The sequence below is a fragment of the Syzygium oleosum genome, unplaced genomic scaffold (assembly GCF_021117445.2).
Source record: "Syzygium oleosum isolate NSW1041296 unplaced genomic scaffold, Sole_v2.1 Sole_v2.02, whole genome shotgun sequence".
In the NCBI taxonomy this organism is placed as follows: Eukaryota; Viridiplantae; Streptophyta; class Magnoliopsida; order Myrtales; family Myrtaceae; genus Syzygium; species Syzygium oleosum.
The window spans coordinates 23,789,442-23,807,063 of record NW_026607486.1 but is presented as its reverse complement, the minus strand read 5'-3'; the positions used below and the strand labels follow the sequence as shown (position 1 = coordinate 23,807,063).

The 17,622-nt window shown below is 40.0% G+C and overlaps 1 protein-coding gene and 1 pseudogene across 2 annotated transcripts; both read left to right on the top strand.

The window, feature by feature from the left end:
- The first annotated feature begins 2,146 nt into the window (after positions 1-2,146).
- LOC115691680 (hypersensitive-induced response protein 1-like) lies at positions 2,147-4,870 on the top strand. 2 transcript variants are annotated; one of them, XM_056306488.1, is made up of 6 exons: positions 2,147-2,367; positions 2,795-2,999; positions 3,413-3,533; positions 3,663-3,754; positions 3,825-3,918; positions 4,439-4,870. In XM_056306488.1, the coding sequence occupies exons 2-6, from the start codon at positions 2,811-2,813 to the stop codon at positions 4,669-4,671; spliced, it is 729 nt and encodes a 242-aa protein (XP_056162463.1). In that variant the 5' UTR covers positions 2,147-2,367; positions 2,795-2,810; the 3' UTR covers positions 4,672-4,870. The 2 variants fall into 2 exon arrangements, with proteins under 2 accessions (XP_056162463.1, XP_030474249.1); XM_030618389.2 differs by having other exon boundaries at positions 2,152-2,367; positions 4,436-4,870.
- A 4,296-nt stretch (positions 4,871-9,166) lies between these two features.
- On the top strand, positions 9,167-17,058 carry LOC115691714 (hypersensitive-induced response protein-like protein 1; annotated as a pseudogene).
- Positions 17,059-17,622: the final 564 nt, after the last annotated feature.

Genomic DNA, 17,622 nt, shown 5'->3' with positions numbered 1-17,622 from the left:
CGTCAGTTTCTCATCAAGTCGAGCTCGAGTTTGTCGATACTCAATTCGATCTACTTGAACTTCTTTCAATTTTGTCAAGAGTATTTTGTTGTTGAACAAAAAAATCATTCAAAACTACATGATATACGAGCTTACCAAGCTCGATCTTAAGTTCATTTATAAGTCGATCATAGGCCAATTGAGCTCAACTATCTTGATTTTTCAGTCGAGCCACAACCGAAGCGGAAAAGTCGATATTGGATTGCACTCGACTCGAGTTTCCAATAATGAGTGTGCGATTACACTATGGTCGAGCTAATTGAGCCCGAGCTTAAGGCGACTTTGTTACCGAGTATGCAAGTAGAGTCAGATCTCAGACTTGACAACTCATATGCTCGATTACGTTAGTACTTGCAATCCCCACTTAATGGAACTGCTGAATAAGGAGTGAATGGGCAGATTTGGGACTAAGATCGAGTCCAAGAAAATCTTGTTCGGACATGCGAATGATTAGAATAAGCCACATTGGCTTTTATCCGTCGGTCAAATTGGATGGAACTAACGGAATGACTTCATTGCACCAACTTGGCAAGTTTTATGACTCGATTGGACCTTTTTTAAGCTTTTTATGACTCAATTGCATTTCCGTAACAAGTTTTAGAACTTCCATGACAAATTTTAAGACTTTTTTTGCATCATCTTGATCGGATTTGGGTAGATATGGATAGGCAGGCTCCCTTGACAATTACAACTCCTATGGGAAAAGCGAGTTGAAAGACCAATCCGTACAAAATTTAGTATCCAATTTTTTTTTCCAAACTAACGGGGATTGATTTGGATTAAAAAAAGGGCAAAAATCACCAAAAATCCTAAATTATGCCCACTATGAGACGTTTACCCTCTTTTTGTCAGTGAGAACCTTAAAAAATATGCATACATGGTAGCCAAAAAGCAAACGGTGTTAATATAGAGCCCCCGTGGCTAAAGTGAAATAAAAACGACGTCATTTTGACTAAAATAATTATCTAACGAAACCTTGACGGACGGTAAATGTGTCACACATAGGCACAAGTTTAGGGTTTTTTTATATTACAAGATAAAATTTAGAGTAAATGTGTCGCAGTTGACGTAATTTTGAGTTTTTGACGTTACGAAAAAAAAAGTTCAGGTAAATGTATCATGGTATACATGATTTGGGATTTTTGTAGCTTTTTCCCTGAAAAAAATTTGCGTCCAATTGAGGCCAAACTCTAATTAGTTGAACCATCGAGCGAGTGTAATCTAGCCTCTAGACTCCGTTGGTAGGGATGAGATCCTTTACACCATCGTTGTTTTCTTCTCTTGTTTTTTGGTTGGCCATATGTATTCCGGGACTTTGGAGCTCCTCTACGAGGAGCTCGGTGGGCCTAGCCGAGGAAATCCCATTAACCACCGTAACCGAAGGAAAGGAGTTCCGAACTCCCCATTCCCATGTGGGAGTCGGGGCCACTGGGGCAAGCCCCCATTGGTTCACTATAGTTGTTTTCATCATATGCCTCGTCCATCCAAACCACTAATTCGCAAAAAATATTGGTTCTTTGGTAGTTACGAAATTTAATCCACAGACATATTGGCCTTTATGATATTTATGACCAATACATTAATTGTTGAGATTTGTCGAGGCGCTTAATAGGTGGAGTCGGGATCTTTGTCCCTTTTCGATTTCATAAATATTTTATACCTCTCGTCCTACGGTCATATAAATAAATTTTCTCAAATCTTAAATTTTCTAGGCATAATCCTTATCCCATGAATCTCTCGTGATTCGGGATTGAGCATATCAAAACAAATTCAGCATCTCAAACCCTAAGATAAAAGTATTAAAATCCCATTTTAAATTTATTGATAAGTATCGTCCAAATTAATTCGTAGATGTGCATCCAGTCTCGAATTTGTTCAACTCCATTATCAACCCACGGGATCTCTCTTTTCTGCATTCCCGCTTTGTTTTGTGGTCAAAAAACTTCAAAACTTTCATTATGCAACAGTTTGAGAAAACAAAGTAATTGCTTCAGAACATTACGGCTCCAAAAGGAATAGATTCTTTTTTTTTGTTTGGTCGATCCAAAAGGGATCGATAAGAAACTCGGTTCACGGCTTGGACAACCCAAACCGCAACCCTCTCTTTGGCAGTGGGCTTTCTTCAATAACAGGAAATTCTTCATGCGGGCTTGGGCGTCGACGATAAGAGCTTGCGTCCCAGCCCAATTGATCTGCCGACCGGCTTATCTCCTTCACCAGAATAAAGTGATCTGTCTCCAACTCAACTATCTACCTAAGCTTCGAACCTCCTTAGGGTTACTGCGATCTCTGACAGCCTGACGCAGGCACGAAAGAAAGACGAGAAAGGTAAATTTTCGGTCTTTGTTCTCTCGATTTCAGTCTGCATGTGGGTTTTTCAGAAACTTCGGAACCTGGGGAATTCCTGCTTTTTCCTCTTTTGGAAAGGTGGGCGCTTTTTTGATCGTTGTCCATCGTTTTCTTGATGTAATTTGATGTGGAGAAGTTGTTGGGTTTGTGATTCCACGGTGTGCACAGAGCGTGCGAGTTAATTGTTGAATTGTCCAGCATTCTTTCTCTGTTCCTCTAATTAATCGATCTTCTTTCTCTGAATGATACCGAACTCTTTCTCTCGTTGTGATTTATTTTGCTTGAGATGTATGAAATTTGGAGCTTTTTACTATTTCAATTGTTTGTTGTGATCTGTCTGTCATTGGATATTTCACCTTCCCGTACTTAGAAGTAATGGTGTGTTTTTCTTCTTTCATGGATACAGTGGAAAGACATATAAGATGGGTAACCTCTTCTGCTGCATTCAAGTTGACCAGTCCACAGTAGCTTTTAAGGAGAGATTTGGCAAGTTTGAAGAAGTACTGCAGCCTGGGTGTCATTTTCTTCCTTGGATTCTCGGATATCGGCGTGCTGGCAAACTCTCGCTCCGATTGCAGCAGTTGGATGTGAAATGCGAAACCAAGACCAAGGTTTGTTGGATTTGCCTTGCAAAGTTTATCTTTTTTCATTGTGCAAACTTCCATCAACATTTAGATATCATTCTAGAGGATTTTGCTATAGTACACAAATGCGTCCACGATCATCTTAGTGGGAAACAGAAAATGTTTAAATCAGCACATCACTCTTTGAACGTCCTGTGCTCAAACCATCATGAGAACTACATTTTTGCAATTAAACTAGCTTTCGTGGAGGTTTGTCGAGAAGTATCAGTGCGGGTCTATCGATGTATTTCAAATAATTTGTGAATTTAGAGATGAATACTGATGAATTCGTCAATTTCCTTTTCTCGTTCAGTTCTGTGATATGGCAGCATGTCACTTGTTACCAATTGACTTGTAAATGCTTGAATAGGCAATGACCTCACGTGATATTTTTCTCACAGGACAATCTGTTTGTCTATGTTGTTGCATCTGTGCAATACCGACCCCTTGTAGACAAAGCAATCGATGCCTTTTACCAGCTGAGCAACCCGAGGAGTCAGATGGAGACCTATGTGATCAGTGGTATATGCCAAATGACCTTCCAAATTTGTATAATTTTCATGTGCAAGTAAAATACTCTAGTCCTTCAATTAACACTTAGAGAAAGCAACAACTATTGCATTCCTTTTTTTGTTGTTTCAATCATTGCAGTGATCAGAGCTAGTGTCGCAAAGCTAAACGTGGATGTTGCTTATGAGCGGAAGAATGAAATTGCCGAAGCTGTTGAGAAAGAGCTCGGAAAGGTTGTCCACTCTAGACTTCTTGATATTATTAAGAGAGATAATCCGAACGGGAGTTCTTATAATTTTGCAGGCTATGTCCGACTATGGATACGAGATTGTGCGGACCCTGATCGTGGACATTAAACTGGATCTTTGTGCTAGGCAAGCTATTCGTGAAATCGCTGGTAACCTTGAAGTTTCAATTGCCAATTGATTCTAGATAATTGTTCGACATGGTAAAATCTTTGAATGGTTAGTGATACATGACATCGTGTCATTTGCAGCACTAAGTGGCCATGTGTCAAAGGTTTAAAATTAAACTCAGCATACTTCATTGTAAATACGTTCCGTGGCCATTGCATAAACAGCATATACTATTTTGAATGTAGTGGGCGTGCACTTACTCTAATTGCACTAGTCACGGCAGCTAAAAGCTGTGATAAATTTGATATGTGGTCTCCTTTCTTTGCCAGTGCTGCCATTTAGACAACCCATAAGAGTAAATCTCATGTTATGAAAGACAAGAAAGGGATTCACATAATACTCAACTTTTGTAACATTATTTCATCTGCATCAGACGAGAAATTGGACTTTGTTTGGTGCTTAAAAGCTACTTCAATGATACACCACTACATGTCAAAGTGATCTGCATCATATGAGTTTACTGTAAGTTTTATTTTTGTTTTGGGCTGTGGATTGCAGCAGAGAGGAAGGCTGAAGCGGAAAAGATTCTGCAAATCAAGAGAGCTGAAGGGGATGCTAAGTACAAGAAGGCCATTGAGGATGTTTTAAGAAACAGTGGGCTTGACTTCTCGGAGAAAGTGCCAGGAACAACTGCAAAGGACGACATGGACATGATTCTCGTGACTCAATACTTTGACACCATGAGGGAAATCTGTGCAGCACAGGCACCGCTTTCATCAGAAAGTGATTGGTGATCAGAGTAGAAGCAGTCAAATTGGACTTATTATGTCTTTTATTACTTTATCACTAGGAAGATAGTTTTCCTCTGAAGATTCTTAATGTGGTGGTTTAAATTGTGTCCTGACTGCGTCTTATGTCGTATGACAAGATATGAATGACTCAGTTTGTATCTGTAATTATTTTCTATGCTATGATTGTGCTTCCGCTCCCATACTGTCATAACCTCCTCCGTCGGTTGAGTGCATTAACTTTGATGAAGTTCCTTTCTTCTGAAAATTTGGTCGGGGAAGATGAGACTGGATGGATTTGTTTTCGCCCTTCTGCCATCTAAGATCTAGTTTGCCACTGAAATTGACAATGAACGGGGCAACTAAATGATTCCCACCGTTCCTGTTAAGCATCCTCACTGCTAGATTTTCTCCTTCTCACTTCGCTCTCAGGTGGCTTTTTTGCTTGGTCGTGGCTTTCTCTGTTTAAGTCTTGTTCATGGTGTTCGGTCTCTTCTCCACTACAGTTGTAGCTCGCTTAGGCACCGTCACGGTAAGAAGTCCATCTTCAAGTCGTATCACACCAAAATGTAAGCATTAGAACATGGAATAACATTTGAGGGCTGTTTTTTAATTGTTTCTTTTTTTTGTTCCACTTTCCTTCATCTTGTTCTCGCTTGTGTTGATGCGTATCGCCAGTGCGTCTTAATCTTCCTCCTCCGAGACATCCATGCACACCAACAATTGCGCGTCTTATGGAACCTCTACCTCGCCATCGCCCCTCACAAACCTTTGGCACATATGATAGAACCAACCCTATGCCAACACAAGGGACAGCTTAATCTCCTCACTCAGCTTCTTGTCTGGCATGGTCCATGACGTTTGATTCCAGTACTCCTCCTCAAATGTTGCATCGAACTCTGGAGACAAGCCCTTGCTACCTTTGGCGATCGTCCTTCGGACACCACCTCCAGCAGCGACGAGAGAACCTTGCTCTATGCCGCGGCTGCATAGCTTGCCGTGTATTGCCTCACCTTTCTCGCGTGCCTCACACACTCGAGGTTCGTCAATCTCGCCTTTTCCACCATTCAGATTATTAGTGAGGAATAGGTAAGAGAGCGAGACTCTCTTGTAGAGCTTGGCCTTGGCTTTGAACCTCCATAGCAAGACGAGGATTAACCACACTAATCATGATCACTCCAAACTTTACCAGTGTAGTGAGCTCACGGGCAACGCGACCAAGATCTGAACGTGAAGATAATCCTGATATCTGCAATTGGCCATCTGCGAGGATAAGGAGCTCAACACTCTCATCAAGGAGCAATTGCGATGCGTCATCTTCAGATCTATTGGTCCCCAATCAACAAAACCACCAAGAAGAAAAAGGAAAGTGGAAAAAAAAAAGAAACAAATAAAAAAATTCCCAAATGAGTCCACTTTTGACTCTTAGCGTGGCTAATATGGTCAATACACCGTAAAAGGAGGTGTGAGAGTAAAGAGAGGAGTGGAAAAAGCGCGCTCCATTATATATATTTCCAGATTTTGAGTTTTGTTGGATGTCTTGTCCATTACATAGCAAAAGTAACGGAATATTTCAAATAAAGGTCCGAAGTGCTTTCATTTTCTCAATATAAGGGCATGAAGTGGACTTTGTATCCAATAAAGGCATGAAGTGGCTTATTAGTCTCAAACAAAAGTGGTAAAATCATCTCAAATAAAAAATTTTGGCCGACTGGTGACTATTTCGGCGTTGAAGAAGGGGTATTTTAGTCAAAAATTTTAAATATATTTTAAAAATATTTTTACTTTCTTTTTATTTTCCTTTTTTCATTTTCTCTCTTCCGGCCATCGCCAAAGACGTCCACCGACCTCAGGCGAGGGCGACCCTCGCAATGGCTGGGTGGGCGAGGGCCGCCCTCGCTCGATGCTGATGAGGACAATCCTCGCCTAAGTCTTATGATCGACGAAGGAAAGAGGAAAAAGAAAAAAAGTAAAGGAAAAGAAAAAAATAGAAAAAGGAAAAAAAAATTCAAAAAGAAGTAAATGATGACAATGCCCTTCAACCAGCAAAGTCAAACCCTTTTTTTAGAGTAATAAGCCACTTTATGACCTTATTTGAGAGAAGGTCCACCTCAAGTCCTTATTTGAAAAAACAATAACACTTCATGCTTGACTTTAGGTCTTTGTTTGAGATAATATCTACTTTAGGCCCTTATTTGAGAAAATGAGGGCATTTTAGGTCGTTAGTTGGAATTTTCCCCAAAAGTAATGGTATGAACGCCATTATACTTCTTGTAAAGTAAGAAACCAAAAAATAAGCAACTATTTTGAATGTCGTTCATAGAAGTAAACTCCGTTAATATTTAGGATTAATACCACGAAAAATCTCAAACCGGTACACCTGTGACAAATTTACCCCAAATTAATTTCTTGACTATAAAAAACCCCAAACTGATACATTTATGATAATTTTACCCTCCGTTTTTGGATTAATACAAAAAAAAACTACAAACTAAGGTACATGTGACAAACGGATGGTAAATTCCAAAACTGGTACATCAGTCAACTGCTATGTGTCATTTAACTCAGCAATTTGACAGTAAAATTTAACGGAAATTAATGGAGGATAAATTTGTCACATGAGTACTTGTTTGAGGTTTTTTATAGTAAAAAAATTAGTTTGGGGTAAATTTATCACATGTGTACTGATTTGGGGTTTTTCATGGTATTAACCCTAATATTTAATATCATCGAGACTTAAATTGAACATTCGACACAACTAAAAGGTCAGAGGGCCTAGTTTACATAGGAAAATGATTTACGGACCCAATTAATCCAATTTAAAGTTCACAACCGTATTTGAATATACCATTACTTTTGACCAACACCATTTGATTTTGATGGTCTTGGGAAACTGCATAAAGAGCATATCAAATTTTTGCAAACTCATGTAATCGCATTAATCAAATCTAATTTGACGAAGGTATCACCAAGTTTAAAGAATGATCATCCTAATAGTTTTAGCCCATTTCTCGGATACCCATTGCAAAAAGAATATTTTTCTTACCGAATTGTATTGTTCTGAAAGATTGGAATATATGCATTTCACTTTCGTGGACGAAATGATTGAGTTATTCACGCACCAATACCTCAAACTGTTGTATAATTGTTTTATGGTGAAATCATGTATATTCACACATATTCTATGATTAGCTGACAACTCAAGAACATATGACCCTACACAATTTTGAATGTAGTGGGCGTGCACTTACTCTAATTGCACTAGTCACGGCAGCTAAAATCTATGATAAATTTGATAGAACCGCTCGGGCAATGCCCGAATGTTAGGGCATTCTTTCTCTATTCCTCAAACTAATGGATCTTCTTTTTCTAAATGATTCCGGACTCTTTCTCTCGTTATGATTTATTTTGCTTGAGGCGTATGAAATTTGGAGCTTTTTCCTGTTTCAATTTTTGTTTTGTGGTATAAAATGAAATGCTGTGGTAGCCATTTTTCGCATTGTGAGCACCTGTTTTAGCGCCCTTCCATATCGACTTATCAGCCCTCGGGATTGGGCTGGGTGGGATAGTGAGAATTTCCTTCACTGTTTCCTCATCAAAAAGTTTATTCAATTTCTTTTCATTTTACTGCTTGGTTTGTGTAATGGTGCTGTTCTGCGGTATAAAATGCTGTGGTAGCCATTTCTCGCATTGTTTGCACCTGTTTAAGCGCCCTTCCGTATTAACTTGTCGGCCCTCGGGATTAGGCTGAGTGGGGGTAGTGAGGATTTCCTTCACTATTTCCTCATCAAAAAGTTCTTTCAATTTCTGTTCATTCCACTGATTTGTTTCTGGTATAATTAGATCCGCCACACTTTGGGGTTCTTCTCGGTTGGCAGGTCCTCCTGTCAAACCAGCTGAAACTCACTTATCTTCGTGAATTTTAATCGATTTCCCATGTCCCGCCGACCACATTATCTCTGAATAAATCGTCTCTCTTTCCAATATTATGCTTTGCCAGCCCCATGAAGGCCGGGAGCCTTTCCCTGCTTTCCAAAAATCCCCCCCGGGAAATAAATGCCCTTCAAGACTTGACTCCAAATGGAAGTTGGTGATTGTGCAAGCCTCCAAGCTTGTTTTCCAAGCATGGCTTGTTAAAGGACATAAGATCTCTAATTCCAAGTCCGCCACTATCTTTTTCTGGTTTTTGATAAGCCCCATTTCTTCGGATGAGTTCCAGCTGTGGGTTCGGACCACTATCTTCTCTGTATGTGTGCTTAGTGAGTTAGAGTCTTGTCGCTTACATCTCTTTCATGTATATATTACCTTCCCATACTCACATTGGTTAGGGCTTAGAAGTAATAGCGTGTTTTTCTCATTTGATGGATCCAGTTGGAAGACATATAAGACGAGTAACCTCTTTTGAAGAAGTACTGGAACCCAGGTGCCATTTCCTTCCTTGGATTATGGGATATTAGCTTGCTGGCAAACTCTCGCTCTGATTGCGGCAATTGGACGTGAAATGCGAAACCAGGACCAAGGTTTGTTGAATGTTAATGAATTTGTCAATTTCCTTTTCTTATTTCAGTTTTGTGACATGGCAGCCTATCACCTGTTACCGATTGACACGTAAATGCTTTAATAGGTAATGACCTCGCGTGATAATTTTCTGACAGGACAATGTGTTTGTCAATCTTCTTGCATCTGTACAACACCGAGCCCTTGCAAACGAAGCAAGTGATGCCTTTTACCAGCTCAGCAACCCGAGGAGTCAGATCCAAGCCTTTGTGATCGATGGTATGTGCCAATTGAACTTCCAAATTTGTACAATTTTCATGTTCAAGGAACATACTTCAGAACTTCAATTAACACGTTGAGCATGTTGGCCACGAAAATGGCACGCCCATGATCACCATAATCAGAAACCGAAACACGTTAATGAAGAAATTATCGATTCGCGTACCTGGTTTGGAATCTATCGAACTTGACTCGGAATTCGCGACGGTTTTCGAACACGAACTCAAGTGCTTCTCCCCTATACCCTTCGTTAGAACACTGGCCTAATGAGATTACCACTCACGAGAAGAAAGTTCTCTCTAGATCCGTATGTGAGTCAGATTGTGCATCATCAGGTTAGGGGAGGAACTTGAGCGCTATTTATAGAGTCTTCGATCACGGGCCCTCTCATTACGGGCCGGGCCGTACTCGGCCCACACCAGCCAGCCCCATATTAGACTTATTAAGAACCCATATATCTTACCTTTATTAGACCAAACTAATTCAGTTAATTTTAATTAATGAAGCCCACATTAGGAAATTCTTACATTCTCCTACTTGGGCGATATTAATTGAAATAGAACTGTGTGCACACCCTTATATTGGTCTAGAGATTATTCTTAACAGTCAATCCGATTCCATAAAGTCTCGAACACCGAATCATGGCAGTAACTGTATGTACTCACGCAGAGCTTTTCATAGTCACGAGTGCTTTCAACTTTACTGATATGGATTCAATATGGTAGTGTGTCAAATGGACAATACCTCATAATGAGTGATACTTCATGTGTTGTCCAGTTTGTTAGTCCAAATTCTCTCTCCTTAAGTGTCACAAAACCTAGTGTGTCACTAGAGAATATTCTTCATGGTTCCAACGAACCTGCATATGTCTTACCTTGATAGTTAACTGTACTTTATGTGTAACAAGACATATCGTTAAGGCTAATATCAAGAATGCCCCATAGCCTATACTCAAGGTTTACATAATGCCTCGAGATTTTCATCAAATATGTGTACTCAACTTGATAAATCTATATTCACAAATACCTCATTGAATGCAAAAGAGTTGATACATATTCAAATATTACAAAATGTAACAAAATCAGATACAAACTTCATAAGAGCAACATAAAACTAAACAACTCCCACTAATTAACAGTATCCCATGATACTCCTAAGCCCTTGTTCATGACATGTCGATCAAATATACAAGGGCAAAGGCCTTTAGTTAGTGGATCTGTAATCATATCATCTGTTGAAATGTGCTTTACTGCAATGTCACCAGTCTGAACTTTTTCCTTTATAGTCAGGTACTTGACCTCCATATGCTTAGATCCCTTGAGAACTCTGTTGTTGTCAACAAACAACACTGCAGAGTTATTGTCACAATACAACTATATGGGCCTATCCACAAAATCAAATACGGTCAACTCCTTAATGAGGTTCCGAAGCCAAATTGCCTGAGTAGCGGCCGAAAAGCATGCTACAAACTCCGCTTGCATGGTAGAGGATGTCATTGATTTCTGTTTCTCACTTTTCCATGATACTGCACCTCCTGCTAACTTAAAGATGTAACCCGTTGTCGACTTCTTTTCATTCTGACAGCCAGCAAAGTTTGAATCCGAATACCCAACCAGCTGTAGGTCCTGAACATATTTGTAAATCAGCATATAGTTTTTTGTCCTCTTTAAATATCTCAAAACCTTCTTGGCAGCAACCCAATGATCGTGTCCTGGATTTGATTGATATCTGCTTAGAAGTCCTGTTGCAAAAGCAATATCTGGTCTAGTACATACTTGAGCATACATAATACTCCCAAGTGCATTAGCATAAGGTACATTCTTCATTTGGGCTTTTTCAAAATCTGAATGAGGACATTGTGACAGACTCAACTTATCACCCTTAATGACAGGAGCAATTCCTGGCTTGCATTGCTGCATATTGAATCTTTCTAAGATACGATCAACATATGCCCTATGAGATAAACCCAATAGTCGGCGAGAACGATTCCTATGAATCTCAATGCCAAGGACAAAAGACGCCTCACCAAGGTCCTTCATATCAAAGTTCTTTGACAACATCCGCTTTGTCTCATGCAGTAAACCAAGGTCACTGCTCGCAAGCAGAATATCATCCACATAGAGTATAAGGAAAATGAATTTCCTCCCACTGACCTTGCAGTATATACATTGATCTATTTTTTTTTTTTTTTGGTAAGGTACATTGATCTATTTTGTTCTCAACAAAACCAAATAAAGCGACAACACTATGAAACTTCAAGTACCATTGTCTAGAAGCTTGCTTGAGACCATAAATAGACTTTTTTAGTCTACATACAAGCGTACTTGAATCATCTGCCGTAAAGCCTTTGGGTTGCATCATATAGACTTCTTCATTAGGGTCTCAATTGAGAAAGGCAGTTTTAACATCCATATGGTGTAACTCTATATCGAAATGAGCTACCAATGCCATGATCACTCTGAAAGAATCTTTAGAAGAGACTGGAGAAAAAGTTGCTTCATAGTCTACTCCTTCTCTTTGAGTGAAACCATTGGCTACCAGTCTGGCTTTAAACTTCTCAATCTTTCCTTTAGAGTCCCTTTTAGTCTTATACACCCATTTGCAGCCAATGAGTCTATGACCTTCAGATAATTCAACAAGTTCCCAAACTCCATTATGCTTCATAGACTGCATTTCATCTCTCATTGTATCTAACCACAGTTTCGACTGAGGACAAGAAACAGCTTCCGCATAAGTCACTGGATCAGCTACAGAACCGATATCGTAGTCTTGCTCTCCTATATAGACTAAATAGTCCGGTAGTATAGCTGATCGTTTCTCCCTAATGGATCTCCTTACTGGAGCAGCAACATCCTCATCCTGCACCTGAGAACCTTGAGGAACTTCATTAGGAGCTGTCTCGACAACAGGATCCTGAGCCTCAACAGGTTCAGTCTGTGATGTGGGAGTCTCCACAATTATCTGTATGGGATGAGATAAAGATACAACATTACCCACCGTACTATTATCCTCAATAGTCTGTGAGCAGCTACTTTCTTCGGCCACATCAAACTTCAGAAACTTGGCTGTCTGTGATTCCACAATTCTTGTGCCTCCATTGGGATTATAGAACCGATATCCCTTCGAATGATCCGGGTAAGATACAAAGTAACACCGAGTGGTTCTGGAGTCCAACTTACTTAATGTTAGATTATATAACTTCACTTCTGCAGGATATCCCCATACTTTAAGATAGTTTAAGCTAGGCTTACGCCCAGTCCATAACTTAAAAGGAGTCAATGGAACAGTTTTAGTAGGTACACGATTCAGAATGTACAAAGCTGTTTTTAAAACTTCACCCCACATAAAACCGGGTAAATTTGTCCTACTAATCATACTCCTCACCATTTCCATAAGGGTGCGATTGCGCCTTTCGGCTACACCATTTTGCTCAGGACTCCCAGGCATAGTAAATTGAGCCACTATCCTAGAATCCTCTAAGTATTTGGCAAATGGCCCCTTAAACTATCCGGCATCGCCATGCTTGCCATAATACTCTCCACCTCGGTCAGATCTAACAACCTTTATACATTTCCCAACTGTTTCTCGACTTCAGTCTGAAAAATCTTGAACTTGTCAAGAGACTCAGACTTTTCTTTAATCAAGTACAGATAGCCATATCGAGAATAGTCATCAATAAATGTGATGAAATAAAAATTTCTACATAAGGTTGCCGTATAGGGTCCACTTATGTCAGTGTGAATGACCTCCAATAGGTCAGAACTTCGGACTGCAATTTTTTTTCTTATCTTGGTCATTTTACCTCTATAACAGTCTACGCGTGTCTCTAGGTCATCTTTAAGAGCAGGCAGGATGTTAGTCTTTATCAGCCTTTCTACTCTATCCTTAGAAATATGACCAAGTCGTTTATGCCATAATGCATAAGACTGTTCCTTAGGTAGCAGTCTCTTGGAAACAACCTTTTCAGCCGTATAACCGACGTATATGTCATTGGGAGACAAACACAATTTGTACAATCCGTTGGACATATTACAGCACTCAACCTTATTTGAATTAAGAAACAAAGAAATTACAATGTTCTTGATTTCAAAAGAGTAGCCATACATGTCTAAACACGATACGGAAACTAAGTTCCGTCTAAAAGAATGTACATAAAAAGTGTCTTTCAACATTAATCTAAAACCAGAGTCTAGATTCAAGATTACATCTCCCACAAACACAACATCAGCTTTCTCGTTATTTCCCACAGTGAGTCTTGACTCATCCTTATTTGGCTTCCTCCGTTTTATGAATCCCTGTATAGTAAACGAAATATGATTAGTTGCACTGCTATCAAGCCACCAAGAACTAGATGGTGCTTCTGATAGGTTGGATTCACAAACAAGTGCCAAAGAATCATTACCTGTAGTCTCACGTTTGGACAACCAAGCTTTGAATTTTCCATAGTCCTTCTTTATGTGACCTTTCTTCTTACAAAAGAAGCAGTGGTCACCATCCCTTTTGAAGGATGATTTCTTTGAACCCATATTGTCAGATTGATCGGTAGTGTCATGAGTACCTTTATGAGTACAATTTCTGGACTTCTTATCCTTCCTTTTGTGAGAACCAGAAACATATAAGGCTAGATGCCCTTTTTCTTTCTTAAGTTTCTCTTCCTCTGCCACCAAACCTTGCTATCAAGTCATTAACTAACCAAGTCTCATCTTGGAAATTGTAATTTGTCTTTATAATCCCAAAATCAGGTGGAAGGGTGTTTAGGGCTTGATGCACAATACAAGCATCAGGAATGGAAACATTAAGAGCTTGAAGCTTCGTCTTTAGGTCTACCATCCTAAGGACATAATCTCTAACCCCAGCAGTACCATCATACTTTATATTGAAGAGCTTTTGAAGAAGTGTACCAACCTCAGCATTAGATGAAATGCGGTTTCTAGCCTCTAAGGCTGCCATCATTTCCTTAGCAGTACAGTCAGCTGGCAAACCGCTTTTCAAATGTTCTTGAATGGATTTCTTCATTGTCAATAAGCAAATCCGATTGCTCTTTTCCTAGGCAGCATAGTCCGTTTTCTCAGCTTCAGTACTGGTGACCGTGATATCTGCCGGCTTATCCTTTGTAAGAGCAATGTGAACATCCGCCAGCTCCATTCCAAATAGAAAATCCTCTTTCCATTTCTTAAAGTTTAACCCAGTAAGGACCTCAATGGAAATGGAATTACCGTTTATAGAAAAGGTGACTGGAAAATAAACAAACAATATAATGAGCATTATGTGAGTACTTATCTAGAGAGTTACATACTTCATTACATAATCACCTTTTGGCAGCAAATATGATATGCAGTTGTACACTCTCCACATGACAGCGGCCATGAGAACATATTCTAATCTTTCGTGAAATCACCACCTTTGGGTGTATGAACCACTAAGATCAGTCATTTCTCAAGCACATGCTATACATGTACCCCTTCATAAACTAATACAAGATCACCTCCTTTGGGAGTATGATCATGCAATAGAACAGGAGACATCCAGCCACAATATGAGACCGATATTTCTCAAACCCAGTCAAGTGTGCCACTTTGGCAGTCACTACCCAACTGAATCCTTGAAAATCTCTCATACCAGGGATATAAGCTTTATATATCACATTCACTATATACATGTAATGTTAGACGTAAAGACAGGGCATATGTCTTTGAAATTACATGTCATGCTAATTATACTGTTCCATCCATTGATAGACAATGAATTACACTCTACACAATCCTTATGTGGTGATATACATGTGAGCTACCATATGCATTTCCGAAACCATAGAGAAATACAAGAAAATACGCAAAAATACCCTAAAAATACGCTTATATAGGGTTCTATACGTATTTTCACATATGTAAAAGCTTCAAACATGTAAAATAAATACATCACAATGTAGAGAATCTCGATACGAGCGCGTCGGTACCAAGAACGTCCCAAACGGACACCGGACGCGCCCTCACGTGCCGCCGGAAGGCGCGGCGCGTGCGCGTGTGTTCAGTCGATCAAACCGGTCTGAACAGCCGGTCCGACCGGTCCAATCGGTCAACGGTCAACGTACTGGTTTGATCGGTTGACCGGTCAGGTCAACAATTGGGTCGGGTCAAAACTCGGGTCGAGTCAACGGTCGGGTCGGGTCAGGATCCGGGTCAACCCGAATCCGTGCCCTCGCTGACGTTAGCAAGCGGTTACCGGTGGAAAAACGCTCCGGTTCGGCACAGCCGCGTGTGGCTGTCACGCGCCGCCGCGCCCACGGTGCGTGAGGGCGCGTACGGCCTCTTCCGATGACGTGCCACCCGTCAATCTTCTCGTCTCGACGAGTTGATTCGGAATATGTAATAAAATTTTACATTCCACCGACAAAAAATTTCGAAAATAGGTAAAAACCTCTCAGACATAACGAAAACGGTCCTAATCCGCATGTTTCAGTTCTAATCTATGGCAGGCTCTGATACCACATGTTGGTCACGAAAATGGCACGCCCAGGATCACCATAATCAGAAATCGAAGCACGTTAATGGAGAAATTATCGATTCGCGTACCTGGTTTGGAATCTATCGAACTTGACGCAGAATTTGCGACGGTTTCCGAACACGAATTCAAGTGCTTCTCCCCTATACCCTTCGTTAGAACACTGGCCTAATGAGATTGCCACTCACGAGAAGAAAGTTCTCTCTAGATCTGTATGTGAGTTAGATTGTACATCATCATGTTAGTGGAGGGACTTGAGCGCTATTTATAGAGTCTTCGACCACGGGCCCTCTCATTACGGGCCGGGCCGTACGCGGCCCACACCAGCCAGCCCCATATTAGACTTATTAAGAACCCATATATCTTACCTTTATTAGACCAAACTAATTCAGTTAATTTCAATTAATGAAGCCCACATTAGAAAATTCTTACAGAGCAAGCAACAACTATTGCATCCTTGATTTTGTTGTTTCAATCATTCCAGCGATCCAAGCTAGTGTTGCAAAGCTAAATTTGGGTGACGCTTTTGAGCGGAAGAACGAAATTGCCAAAGCTGCTAAAGATGAAGTCGGCAAGGTTGTCCACCCTAGACTTTTTCTTGATATTATTATGAGAGATGATCTGAACTGGAGTTCTCTAACTTTTGCAGGCTATGTCCGTCTATGGATAGGAGATTGTGGGAATCCTGATTGTTGGCATTGACCTGGACCAGCGTGTTCAGCGAGCTATGCGTGACATTAGTATCGGTAACCTCGAATTTTCTTAGCCAGTGCTACCATTTGGACAACTTATAAGAGTAATATGAATTTATTGCAAGTTTTGTTTTTGTTTTGGACTGTGGGTTGCAGCAAATATAAAGGCTGAAGCAGAAAAGATTATTCAAATAATGAGAGTTGAAGGCGAGGATGAGCATAAGAAGGCCATGCTTGGACTTCTCAGAGAACGTCTAGGGAACAACTGCAAAGGATGTCCTGGCGCAATAGGTGATGTAAATGTCGGTTTAGGTTAAAACTCGAGTTTTCCCTGATACGATTTCCTTATAAAAATATTTATTTATATATATGTATATTTACACATTGAGAATACTAAGTCGATATCATTTTGAGTTTCCACGTAGGATGCTTTGTCCATTAAATAGCATAACTAATGGTGTGAAGGCCATTAAATTCTGTTAATATTTAATATCATCGAGGCTCAAATTGAACATTGTCACAATGAGAAAGTTAGAGGGTGCAATTAACTTAGGAAAATGATTTGGGGACCCGATTAGTCCAATTTAAAGTTCACAACCGCATTTGAATATATTACAATTTTTTACCAACGCCATTTGATTTTGATGGTCTCGGGAAACTGCATAAAGAGCAAATCGAATTTTTGCGAACTCATCTAATCGCATTAATCAAATCTAAATTGACGAAGGTATCACCAAACTTCAAGAGTGATCGTCCTTCTAGTTTTAGCCCATTTCTCAGATACCCCTGACATAAAGAATATCTTTTCTTACCGACTTGCATTTTTCTAAAAGATTGGATTATCCGGATGAAATGATCGAGTTACTCGTGCACCAATATTTCAAACTATTGTATAATCGTTTTACGTTGAAATCGTGTATATTCTCGCATATTCTATGGATCTAGCTGATCACTCGAGAAGACATGACCGCACACGATTTGGATGACA